Source organism: Hyperoodon ampullatus (assembly GCF_949752795.1).
Source record: "Hyperoodon ampullatus genome assembly, chromosome: 3".
NCBI classification, from domain to species: Eukaryota; Metazoa; Chordata; class Mammalia; order Artiodactyla; family Ziphiidae; genus Hyperoodon; species Hyperoodon ampullatus.
Window position 1 is genome coordinate 34,882,352 of NC_136916.1, and position 12,973 is coordinate 34,895,324.

A 12,973-nucleotide genomic window follows, 5' to 3' on the forward strand; every position below is an offset into this window, starting at 1 on the left:
CTCCAAAAGGTGGGTCTGAAATGAGAAAAACAAACAAAAAGGTGGACAATGGGAGAAAGTGGGGTGTCACTTCTTGCTGGGATCAAGCCTTTTACTGTACTGTACTTTCAGTATAGCAAGGGCTTGACAGTTATGACCTTATTCAACAGGAAACTCATCTGCATTGTTCCTGGCTGACTAAGCAAAGTGGTGGAGGAATCACAACCTCAATAGAGGCAAGCAAACCACGTGTTTCCATGAGCCTCCGGCAGCACATCAAGGCACGCACCTCAAAAGACACACTCTCCTGATGAGCTGGATCAGATCGATTTAGGCAAGGAAGAGAAGAATGACACATTTGTCAACAAACTGTAAGCTCCGTTTATATAAGCACTTGAAATATATTCTGGTATGAGTATGAATTTGTTTGTGAGCAATCTTCTGCACTAAGAGGAGCGCTCTAGTTTACATTTAGGACACAGTATAACTCGTAGTGAGAGCTAAGAAAGACCTTTTGGGAAGAGGGATCTCTCTCTAGCCTCCTTACCCTTTAAAACAGAACAGAAAGTTAATGCCCTCTGTTTTGTTGTTGTCAGAAAGGGTCCACTGTATGTGTATATTTATTTGACAGTCATGTGCCAGAGAATTTTCCAAATATTTTACATAGATTGACTCCTTTACTCCTCACAACTACCGTACACAGTAGCTACTTAATATTTTTAATTGAAGTATCATTGATTTACAATATTATATTAGCTTCAGGTGTACAACGTAGTGATTCAATATTTTTATTCTTTATACTCCATTTAAAGTTATTATAAAATACGGACTATATTTTCTGTGCTGTGCATTACATCCTTGTACCTTATTTATTTTATACCAACTGGTTGACACCTCTCAGTCTCTTAGCCGTGTCTTGCCCCTCCTCCGTGCCTTTCCCCCCACCTGGGTAACTACTAGTTTGTCTCTGTATGTATGAGTCTGTTTCTGTTATAGTCATTCGTTTTATTTTTTAGATTCCACGTATAAGTGACAGCATATGATATTTGTCTTTCTGTGTCTGACTTGCTTCCCTAAGCATATATACACTCCAGGTCTATCCATGTGGTTGCAAATGGCAAAATCTCATATTTTATGGCTGAGTAATATTTCACTGTATATATACCACATCTCCTTTATCCATTCATCTGTTGATGGCTACTTAGGTTGTTTCCATATCTTTCCATATCTATTATAAATAATGCTGCTCTGAAAATTGGGGTGACATATCTTTTTTTTTTTTTTTTTTTTGCGGTACGTGAGCCTCTCACTGCTGTGGCCTCTCCCATTGCAGAGCAACAGGCTCCGGATGCACAGGCTCAGCGGCCATGGCTCACGGGCCCAGCCGCTCCGCGGCATATGAGATCTTTCCAGACCGGGGCACAAACCCGTGTCCCCTGCAGAGTCGGCAGAGAGATTCGGCAGGCAGACTCTCAACCACTGTGCCACCAGGGAAGCCCAATCTTTTTGAATTTGTGTTTTCATTTTCTTCAGATTTATACCCAGGAGTGGAATTGCTATATCATCTGGTAGTTCTCTTTTTAACTTTTTAAGGAATCTCCATACTGTTTTCCATAGCAGCTGCACTAATTGACATTCCCACTAACAGTGTACAGGTGTTCCCTTTTCCCATCCTCAGCAACATTTATTATTTGTTGACTTTTTGACAACAGATATTCTGACAGGTGTGAGGTGATATTTCATTCTGGTTTTGATATGCATTTCCCTGATGATTAGTGATGTTCAGCATCTTTTCATGTGCCTGTTGAATGCCCTCTGATTTTTGAACAGATATTTACCCTGGAGGGTGAGCCACCTTAGTGGACCCACTTTGGGGTATCTGCTCTCGTTCTCTCGGGCAGGGTTCCTGGAACTGATGTACTTGTACCACATGAGAATGTCTCCCCATCCCCTAAGATGACTGGAAGAGGGCCCTAACCTGAGCTGGTTCAATCACCATCTTTCTCCCAGGAACTTGGAGGTTGCTGGAACAAGACATATAAACCTGAAGGCTGGAGTAGTGGTGGCCATACTCTGCCACATGGGCCAGAGAAGTAGAATAAAATAACATTCAGAAAGAACAAAGAAAGAAGCAGAAACACACGGAGCTGCAGAGCTGAGAGGAGAAATAACTCCTCATTTCTTGGTTACAGTCCTTCCTGAGGTCTCACAGCATTATCCCTTTGGATCTAGACATTTTTGTGTTCCTATAAAAGGCTCCCTATCAGCGCACATAATCCATAAGGAGTGTTGAAACACCACTGGAAATGTAATAAGGTGGAGAAAATTCTGATCACCTGAACTTCTCTAAGAGACTATTACACATAGTTGGAAGCAATACTTTGATTAGCCAGTAGGGGGAGACTCTATCAAAGGGTTTACTTAATACTGTCCCATCAAACTGTTTATAAGATTTGTAAGAGGAAAAGGGATGAGGGTGTCCTGTTAACTGCAGGGTTTTTGTTTTCTCCAGTGGGTATGAACCTTAGGGGGCCAAAAGTTGAGTTGCTTTGGACAAGAGGGCAGAGACTGAGTACTCTTCAGCCATCCCCTATGCAGAGATCAGCTTTTCTACTGAAAACAGTTGAACAGAATATTCCAAGGATACTCAAAGAAGACATTTTAAAAGATACCAAATTGTTCTATGTGAGAATGGTGGTCCTATCTTAATAAGAAATCTCCCGCCCTCTTTGTATAAGTCATTCTAAGTTGACTTTTGTTGTTTCCAGCCCAAAGGACCTTAACTAATACAGCCTCTTTTTCTGCTTTGTTAGAAGACAGGGCCAGTGGGAAGTCAGAAGAAACTAGTTAGCTTCCTAAATATGAAAGATGAGGGGGGCACAAGGAGCTAGAGACCAAGGCAGATGCTAAAACCCAAGAGGCTGGTCATTGAGGACCCAGTAAAAGAATGCACAATCGGTCCAGCAGAGAGCATCACTTCCTTCCGGGCAGGGATGGGACTGGGGATGGGGATGCCTGAGCTAGGGGGACACAGTCTGGGCACCAACACTGTGCACACAAGTGGAACTCGTGTTTTTCTATGCAAAACATGAAAGTAGAAATGGCGGCAGAAATCATAACAGTAACCCTGTTTCTACTAGTCTTTCTTAATTTCTCATTCCTATTCAGTCCATCTCTGCTCCTACCTCAAATAACCCATTTCATCATCAGCCAGATGGAACTACTGATTCTGTAGGGCAGTAGATTTCAAGTCTGGCTTGCTATCAGAGGTATGTAGGCAGCTTTAAAAAGACGTAGATTAGGAAAGAATTAAAAACAAAAGATAAACAAACGAACAAAAGAGATACAGATTGCCAGGTTCCACTCCCTCCCCAAGATTCTAATTCATTAAGTCCCAGTTGAGGCCCAAGAATGTTTAAAGACACTTCCCAGGGAATTCTGACTCATGGCTGAGGTTAGGAATTACCTCTTTGGGGAACAAACTCTCTGGGTCCTCCAGCACGTCCTCAGATCCCTGTGTTGTCTTCTTGCCATAATGTGGGCTAGTTTACCCTGATAATTCTCACTCCCTTTATAACTCTTTTCAGTGGAAGCCACACCTCCCAAACCCTTCCCAGGGCCAATAATAGAGGCTAACAGATGGCCTGCTCACCATTGATTCTCTACCAGTGGCCACTAATAAAGTTACTCCTTGTAACACACCCTCTAATATTTACTGAGGCCGTACTATGGCAACTGGGGGTCTCCAGCCCACCCACTGCATTGTAAAGTGAGATCTAGTACCTCACCTACCTTCAGCGAGCCCACAGGAAGCATGCCCAGTCAGCAGAAGAGGTCTGTGGGGGAAAATGAGGCCAGAAAACTGCAAAAGAGACCCACAGAAGCTCTCTAAACTAACCTAGTCCTTCTTCCATAAACCACCAGATATTTGGGGGAAATTAACAGCATGAAAGAAAAGTACTAGGACACTAGTACAAAAAGCTGAACAGCCAACCCTGGAGGAAGCAGAAACAACAGAGAAAACGAAAGGCAACTTGACTCTTTTCCCCCTTCAGGTCTAGGAATTTTTCTTCTATTACTTCTTTTATGTCTACCCTTTCAGTTCATTTCCATATCTCTTTCTCTAAAACCCCACTTAATCAGATATCCTCGTGATAGATCCTTCCATGCCTTTTATCCTCTCTATTCTATTTTTTGCTTCTTGTTTTGGTTGGAAAGTTCATGGCATATCCAAGGGACTGAAAGAAGGACAGTGGCTGGAATACAAAGAGTGAGACGGAGTGAGGTCTCGAATGAGGGTGTGCAGGGAAGTAGGACTTGACCGTGCAATATTTTATAGGGCACATTGTGGATTTTAGTCAACCTTTTCCCTAAGAGCAAGTGAAGCCTCTAAAGTGATGTTAATCTAGCAGGGAGATGGGGTGTGGTGGTGGTATGATCAGATTTGCCTTTTGGAAAAGATTACTCTGGCTGCAGTAGGGAGACTGGGTTGGAAAGGAGCATGGATGGATGGAGGGAGACCAGTTGGATGGCTTGGCCAGGGGTGATGGTGGTAAAGATGGAAAAAGGTGGATGGGCTGGAGAAAAAATACAAAGAGCCAGAAGTCATATAAAAAGTAACCAGAAAAATACAAATTACAGTAAGATATTTTTTCATCCTTCAGATTGGCAAAATTTTTTAAATACTGAAAAACCTACCTAAAGTTGATGAAAAGGGGGACTCTCATATACTGTTGGTATGGACATTTTGATGGTTATTTAGTAGTGTCCAAATGAGCATGTCTGTCAATTCAAGTCCATATCTAAAATTTATCCCATGAGAATATTACCCTTTGTGCATAAAGATGTTCCGGGATGTTTACCGCAGCATTTGTTTGTAATAGCAAAAACACTGGAAACAATCCAATGTCCATTAGCAATGGAGTGAGGTAACATTAAGTACAACAATTCAAAAGAATAAAGTGACTCATGTACTCGGATGGGAAAAGGTCTATGATGTATTGATAAGTAGAAAAAACGAGTTTCAGAAAAATATGTCCAGTATGTTATAAAGAAAGCTCAAACCACGTAGGTGTTTGTAATATAAATATATCTTTGAGCGTGCAAAGTAAAACATCTGGGATGATACCTATCAATCTGTGTGTGGTCTCCATCTTCCGAACAAAATTGGAAACTGGGTTTTCTGTTGAGAATAAGGGCAGCTGTTCCAGACATTTTCCACTCAAGGAGACTGGTTCTGGCTGGAATTGTTTTGGGAATAGGAAATGCAGCTGACCCCACATTGCCAAACCTTACTGAAGGCTCAAAATAGAAACGGAGCCAGTTGTCAAGGTCATCTCATTTTCTCCAGCAAGACTCAGGATGTGGAGGAGGAAGGAAGAGCCATAAACTGAGCATCTTCTATGACCAAGGCTGCTTAAGTGCTTCACACTAAACCAATTAATCAAAACTTCCCCCAAACAAGATAACCTACAGACTAGGAGAAAATATTTGCAAATGATGCGACTGACAAGGGCTTGATTTCCAAGATAAAGTAAGAGCTCATACAACTCAACAACAACAAAAAACAGAAAACCCTATCCAAAAATGGGCAGAAGACCTAAACAGACGTTTGTCCAAAGAAGAAATACAGATAGCCAATAGGCACATGAAAAGATGCTCAACATCGCTAATTGTTAGAGAAATGCAAATCAAAACTATAATGAGGTACCACCTCACACCAGTCAGGATGGCCATCATTAAAACGTCTACAAATAACAAATGCTGGAGAGGGTGCGGAGAAAAGGGAACCCTCTTACCCTGTTCGTGGGAATGTAAGGTGGTGCAGCCATTGTGGAAGACAGTAAGGAGGTTCCTCAGAAAACTAAAGATAGAATTACCATGTGATCCAGCAATCCTACTCTTGGGCATATATCCAGAGAAAAGTATAATTCAAAAAGATACATGCACCCAATAGCTAAGACATGGATACAACCTAAGTGTCCACTGACAGATGAATGGATAAAGAAGATGTGGTACCTATATACAATGGAATACTACACAGCCATAAAAAAGAATGAAATCATGCCATTTGCAGCAACATGGATGCAACTAGAGATTATCATACTAAGTGAAGTAAGTCAGAAAGAGAAAGACAAATACCATACAATATCACTTATGTGTGGAATCTAAAATATGACACAAATGAACCTGTCTTTGAAACAGAAACAGAATCACGGACATAAGAGAATAGACTGGTGGTTGCCAAGGGGGAGGAGGTTGGGGGAGGGATGGAGTGTAAGGCTGGGGTGAGCAGATGTAAGTTTTTAGATATAATGGATAGACAGTAAGGTCCTACTGTATAGCACAGAGAACTATATTCAGTATTCTATGATAAGCCATAATGGAAAAGACTATTTAAAAAAAAGAATGTCTATATGTGTATAACTGAATCACTTTGCTGTACAGCAGAAATTAACACAACATTGTAAATGAACTCTACTTCAATGAAAAACAAAACTAGCATAATTTCACACCGACAGTAATACCCCATTGTGCAGACTAGGAGGTTAGGTAGTCCAAGGTTACACAAGAAGAGAGTGGTAGAACTCCAAATTTTCCCATTAGTGTGCCCTCTTGGCTTTCTCCTCACTTTCTCTGGCTGGAGCACGCTGCTCTGGGGTGGTGGAGTCGCCAGACGGAAGGGGTCTGGGTGACCTCTGAATGACCTCAGGGGACAAAGTTCTTCTACCCCTAAATCATCTATCAGCTCAGACTTTTATAAAAGAGGGAAGCATTTTTTTCTTGTGTAAGCCCCTTAACAAGGTAAAAGTTAATTTTATTCTCTGCTAAAGTAAATTTTATTCTCTACTTTTTTTTTTTTTTTTTTTTTATTTTATTTTATTTTATTTTTTTTTTATTTTGCGGTACGCGGGCCTCTCACTGTTGTGGCCTCTCCCGTTGCGGAGCGCAGGCTCCGGATGTGCAGGCTCAGCGGCCATGGCTCACGGGCCCAGCAGCTCCGTGGCATGTGGGATCTTCCCAGGCCGGGGCACGAACCCGTGTCCCCTGCATCGGCAGGCGGACTCTCAACCACTGCGCCACCAGGGAAGCCCTATTCTCTACTAATAACGGTGGACGTTATTCTGTGCCAACGTCCTAATCAAACACTTTCTAAACAAAGGAATAATGTAGTTCATAGAAAACACTAGGTTACAGATTTAATCTGTAAGCCTAAATGAAATATTATTAGGCTTCATCAACTTCGTACATAGAGGGAAAAATACCTGTCTATTCTCAGTGCTACTTTTTCCTTTCTCTTTGGGGTGTCTCTATATGTTGAACATCCAAATAATTTGTGATGATAAATAGTACATGTTAATGAGTATTTTGGTATAATACATACTATTGAGGATGGCACCATGAGAAATCATAATTTAGTAGGAACTGTCCATTATGAGAGGTGGTATAGAGGACAGATGATGCCACTTTCAGGCGGTCATAGTCACTACTGAAGTGGCAGAGGTTGTGTGCTGCCCTAGGGCGGGGCCGGTACCTCCTGTCATCACAGCCGGACTCAGAACGGTTGGGGTGTTGACAAATTATATGATGCTGTTGCTGCTGCATCCTCACAGCGCGACCCAGGCAACGTCCAGGACACTGGAACAAAAGCACAGTGCAGTATAAACAACATCGTGAGCTCATGCATGCTGGGGTTCCAAAACCATGTGCTGCAGCGGCATTGCTGAGGACTAGCTACAGGGGATCAGCTGTCCCCGAGCGATGTTAAGGAGGATGGAAGCCCAGCTCTAAGGACCAGACAGCCCTCCTTCAGAGCCAGAAGTTTCCTTTCCTCCTCTTTTCCCCCAGAAACTTAGACCACCTCTGGGCAGAAGGGGAAAGCACAGGGCCAATCTGTAATTGACCAGGCTTAGGTTCAGAAATAACTATGCTTAAAACCATAAGCCATGGGCAAGTTTGGGTTTTCCTGCTCAGAGCAAAAATGAAGGCTATGTGTTGAGGTGAGTTCAATTACAGAAAAAAAATATTTTGACATGCAGTTCTTAAGTTTTTCTGTACTCATAACATCTATTAATTTTTTTTGTAATTTGTTTTATGCTTGAAAAGGTCTTTCCGGTCCTGATACTTCTAGTCCAGTTTAATTACTTTTACACTGAGCACTTTAATCAAGTCAGAACTTATTCTGATGTGTGCTGTGAGTTTGGACTTTCAGTTTACTTGTTTTTCTTACATTAGTTGACCAATTTCCGTCATACAATCTTCTTTTTCCTAACAACATTATTGTGATATAATTCACATACTGTACAAGTTTAACGTGTACAATTTAATGGTTTTTAGAATTGTGCAACCATCACCACAATCAATTTTAAGACTTTATCACCGTCCCCAAAAGAAACCCTGTACCCTTTAGCATCTACTCCCAGTTCCTCCCATGGCCTCTCCCCCTCAGGCCTAGAAAACAGTTCAGCTACTTTTTTCTCTAGAGATTTACCTATTGTAGACACTTCATATAAATAGAATCATACAATATGTGGTCTTTTGTGTCTGCCTTCCCTCCATGACCATAATGTCTTTAAGGTTCATCACCTTGTAATACATATTAGTACTTTATTCTTTTGAATGGCCAGATGATATTCCATTGTACAAATACACCACATTTATCTATCTGTCTGTTATTTCCAATTTTTGGAGTTTTATTATGGGTTTGATATGAGTTATTCCCAGTTTTTGGTTCTTATAAATAATGCTGCTATAAACATTCATGTACAAGTTTTTGTGTGAACCTGTTTTCGTTTCTCTTCGGTACATACCTAAGAGTAGAATTACTGGGTCATATGGTAACCCATACATTTAACCTTTTGAAGAACTGTCAGACTGTTTTCCAAAGTGGCTAGACCATTTTACATTCCCGCTTACAAACTATTAAGGTTCCAATTTCTCCATGTCCTCATCAACACTTACTACTATCTCTCTTTGTGATTAACATTTCCCTAATGAGTAATGATGCTAAGTATCTTTTCCTGTTCTTATTGGCCATTTGTAAGTCTTTGTTGGAGAAATGTCTATTCAGATCCTTTTCAATATTTTAATTAGTTTATTTGTGTTTTTATTATTGAGTTTGAGTGTTCTTTATATATTTTAGAAACAAGTTCCCTTTCATATATATGATTTTTTTAAACATTTTTATTGGAGTATAATGGCTTTACAATGGTGTGTTGTTTTCTGCTTTATAACAAAGTGAATCAGTTATACATATACATATGTCCCCATATCTCTTCCCTCTTGTATCTCCCTCCCTCCCACCCTCCTTATCCCACCGCTCTAGGTGGTCACAAAGCACTGAGCTGATCTCCCTGTGCTATGCAGCTGCTTCCCACTAGCTATCTATTTTACGTTTGGTAGTGTATATATGTCCATGCCACTCTCTCACTTTGTCCCAGTTTACCCTTCCCCCTCCCCATATCCTCAAGTCCATTCTCTAGTAGGTCTGCATCTTTATTCCCATCTTGCCCCTAGGTTCTTCTGACCATTTTCTTTATTCCTTTATTTTTTTTGGATTCCATATATATGTGTTAGCATACAGTATCTGTTTTTCTCTTTCTGACTTACTTCACTCTGTATGACAGTCTCTAGGTCCATCCACCTCACTACAAATAACTCAGTTCTGCTCCTTTTTATGACTGAGTAATATTCCATTGTATATATGTGCCACATCTTCTTTATCCATTCATCTGTTGATGGACACTTAGGTTGCTTCCATGTCCTGGCTATTGTAAATAGAGCTGCATTGAGCATTTTGGTACATGACTCTTTTTGAATTATGGTTTTCTCAGGGTATATGCCCAGTAGTGGGATTACTGGGTTGTATGGTAGTTCTATTTTTAGTTTTTTAAGGAACGTCCATACTGTTCTCCACAGTGACTGTATCATTTTACATTCCCACCAACAGTGCAAGATGGTTCCCTTTTCCCCACACCCTATCCAGCATTTATTGTTTGTAGATTTTTTGATGATGGCCATTCTGACTGGTGTGAGATAATATCTCATTGTAGTTTTGATTTGCATTTCTGTAATGATTAATGGTGCTGAGCATTCTTTCATGTGTCTGTTGGCAATCTGTATATCTTCCTTGGAGAAATGTCTATTTAGGTCTTCTGCCCATTTTTGGATTGGGTTGTTTGTTTTTTTGATATTGAGCTGCATGAGTTGCTTATATGTTTTGGAGATTAATCCTTTGTCAGTTGCTTCATTTGCAAATATTTTCTCCCATTCTGAGGGTTGTCTTTTCATCTTGTTTATGGTTTCCTTTGCTGTGCAAAATCTTTTAAGTTTCATTAGGTCCCATTTGTTTATTTTTGTTTTTATTTCCATTTCTCTAGGAGCTGGGTCAAAAAGGATCTTGCTGTGATTCATGTCATAGAGTGTTCTGCCTATGTTTTCCTCTAAGAGTTTGATGGTGTCTGGCCTTACATTTAGGTCTTTAATCCATTTTGAGTTTATTTTCGTGTAGGGTGTTAGGGACTGTTCTAATCATATGGTTTTTCTCCTTCAATTTGTTAATATGGTGTATCACGTTGATTGATTTGCGTATATTGAAGAATCCTTGCATTCCTGGGATAAACCCCACTTCATCATAGTGCATGATCCTTTCAATGCGCTGTTGGATTCTGTTTGCTAGTATTTTGTTGAGGATTTTTGGATCTATGTTCATCAGTGATATTGGCCTGTAGTTTTCTTTCTTTGTGACATCTTTGTCTGGCTTTGGTATCAGAGTGATGTTGGCCTTGTAGAATGAGTTTGGGAGTGTTCCTCCCTCTGCTATATTTTGGAAGAGTTGGAGAAGGATAGGTGTTAGCTCTTCTCTAAATGTTTGATAGAATTCGCCTGTGAAGCCATCTGGTCCTGGGCTTTTGTTTGTTGGAAGACTTTTTATCACAGTTTCAATTTCAGTGCTTGTGATTGGTCTGTTCATATTTTCTATTTCTTCCTGGTTTAGTCTCAGAAGGTTGTGCATTTCTAAGAATTTGTCCATTTCTTCCAGGTTGTCCATTTTATTGTCATATAGTTGCTGGTAGTAATCTTTCATGATCCTTTGTATTTCTGCAGTGTCAGTTATTTATCCTTTTTCATTTCTAATTCTATTGATTTGAGTCTTCTCCCTTTTTTTTCTTGATAAGTCTGGCTAATGGTTTATCAATTTTGTTTCTTCTCAAAGAACCAGCTTTTAGTTTTATTGATCTTTACTATCGTTTCCTTCATTTCTGATCTGATTTTTATGATTTCTTTCCTTCTGCTAACTTTGGGATGTTTTTGTTCTTCTTTCTCTAATTGCTTTAGGTGTAAGGTTAGGTTGTTTATTTGAGATGTTTCTTGTTTCGTAAGGTAGGCTTGTATAGCTATAAACTTCCCTCTTAGAACTGCTTTTGCTGCATCCCATAGGTTTTGGGTCATTGTGTTTTCATTGTCATTTGTTTCTAGGTATTTTTTGATTTCCTCTTTGATTTCTTCAGTGCTCTCCTGGTTATTAAGTAGTGCGTTGTTTAGCCTCCATGTGTTTGTATTCCTTACAGATTTTTTCCTGTAATTGATATCTAGTCTCATAATGTTGTGGTCGGAAAAGATACTTGATACAATTTCAATTTTCTTAAATTTACCAAGGCTTGATTTGTGACCCAAGATATGATCTATCCTGGAGAATGTTCCATGAGCACTCAAGGAAAATGTGTATTCTGTTGTTTTTGGATGGAATGTCCTATAAATATCAATTAAGTCCATCTTGTTTAATGTATCATTTAAAGCTTCTGTTTCCTTATTTATTTTTGTTTTGGCTGATATGTCCATTGGTGAAAGTGGGGTGTTAATGTCCCCTACTATGATTGTGTTACTGTCGATTTCTCCCTTTATGACTGTTAGTATTTGCCTTATGTATTGAGGTGCTCCTATGTTGGGGGCATAAATATTTACAATTGTTATATCATCTTCTTGGATTGATCCCTTGATCATTATGTAGTGTCCTTCTTTGTCTCTTGTAATAGTCTTTGTTTTAAAGTCTATTTTGTCTGATATGAGAATTGCTACTCCAGCTTTCTTTTGATTTCTATTTGCATGGAATATCTTTTTCCATCCCCTCACTTTCAGTCTGTATGTGTCCCTAGGTCTGAAGTGGGTCTCTTGTAGACAGCATATATACAGGTCTTGTTTTTGTATCCATTCAGGCAGTCTCTGTCTTTTGGTTGGAGGATTTAATCCATTTACATTTAAGGTAATTATCGATATTTATGTTCCTATTACCATTTTCGTAATTGTTTTGGGTTTATTATTGTAGGTCTTTTCCTTCTCTTGTGTTTCCTGCCTAGAGAAGTTCCTTTAGCATTTGTTGTAAAGCTGGATTGGTGGTGCTGAATTCGCTTAGCTTTTGCTTGTCTGTAAAGGTTTTAATTTCTCCGTCAAATCTGAATGAGATCCTTGCTGGGTAGAGTAATCTTGGTTTTAGGTTTTTCCCTTTCATCACTTTAAATATGTCCTGCCACTCCCTTCTGGATTGCAGAGTTTCTGCTGAAAGATCAGCTGTTAGCCTTATGGGGATTCCCTTATGTGTTATTTTCTGTTTTTCCCGTGCTGCTTTTAATATTTGTTCTTTGTATTTAATTTTTGATAGTTTGATTAATATGTGTCTTGGCATGTTTCTCCTTGGATTTATCCTGTATGGGACTCTCTGTGCTCTCTGGACTTGATTAACTATTTCCTTTCCCATACTAGGGAAGTTTTCAACTATAATCCCTTCAAATATTTTCTCAGTCCCTTTCTTTTTCTCTTCTTCTTCTGGGACCCCTATAATTCGAATGTTGGTGCCTTTAATGCTGTCCCAGAGGTCTCTGAGACTGTCCTCAATTCTTTTCATTCTTTTTTCTTTATTCTGCTCTTCAGTAGTTAATTCCACTATTTTATCTTCCAGGTCACTTATCTGTTCTTCTGCCTTAGTTATTCTGCTACT

At 39.7% G+C, this 12,973-nt stretch overlaps 1 protein-coding gene across 1 annotated transcript in view; it reads right to left on the reverse strand.

Moving 5' to 3' along the window:
• The window catches only part of ADAMTSL3 (ADAMTS like 3), a gene marked incomplete at its 5' end in the record, with an annotated part of 559,659 nt that overhangs the window by 17,617 nt on the left and 529,069 nt on the right, over positions 1 to 12,973 (reverse strand). The window contains 1 exon segment of the mRNA XM_079701202.1: positions 7,514 to 7,617. Within this exon segment, the coding sequence (XP_079557328.1) occupies positions 7,514 to 7,617 (104 nt within the window).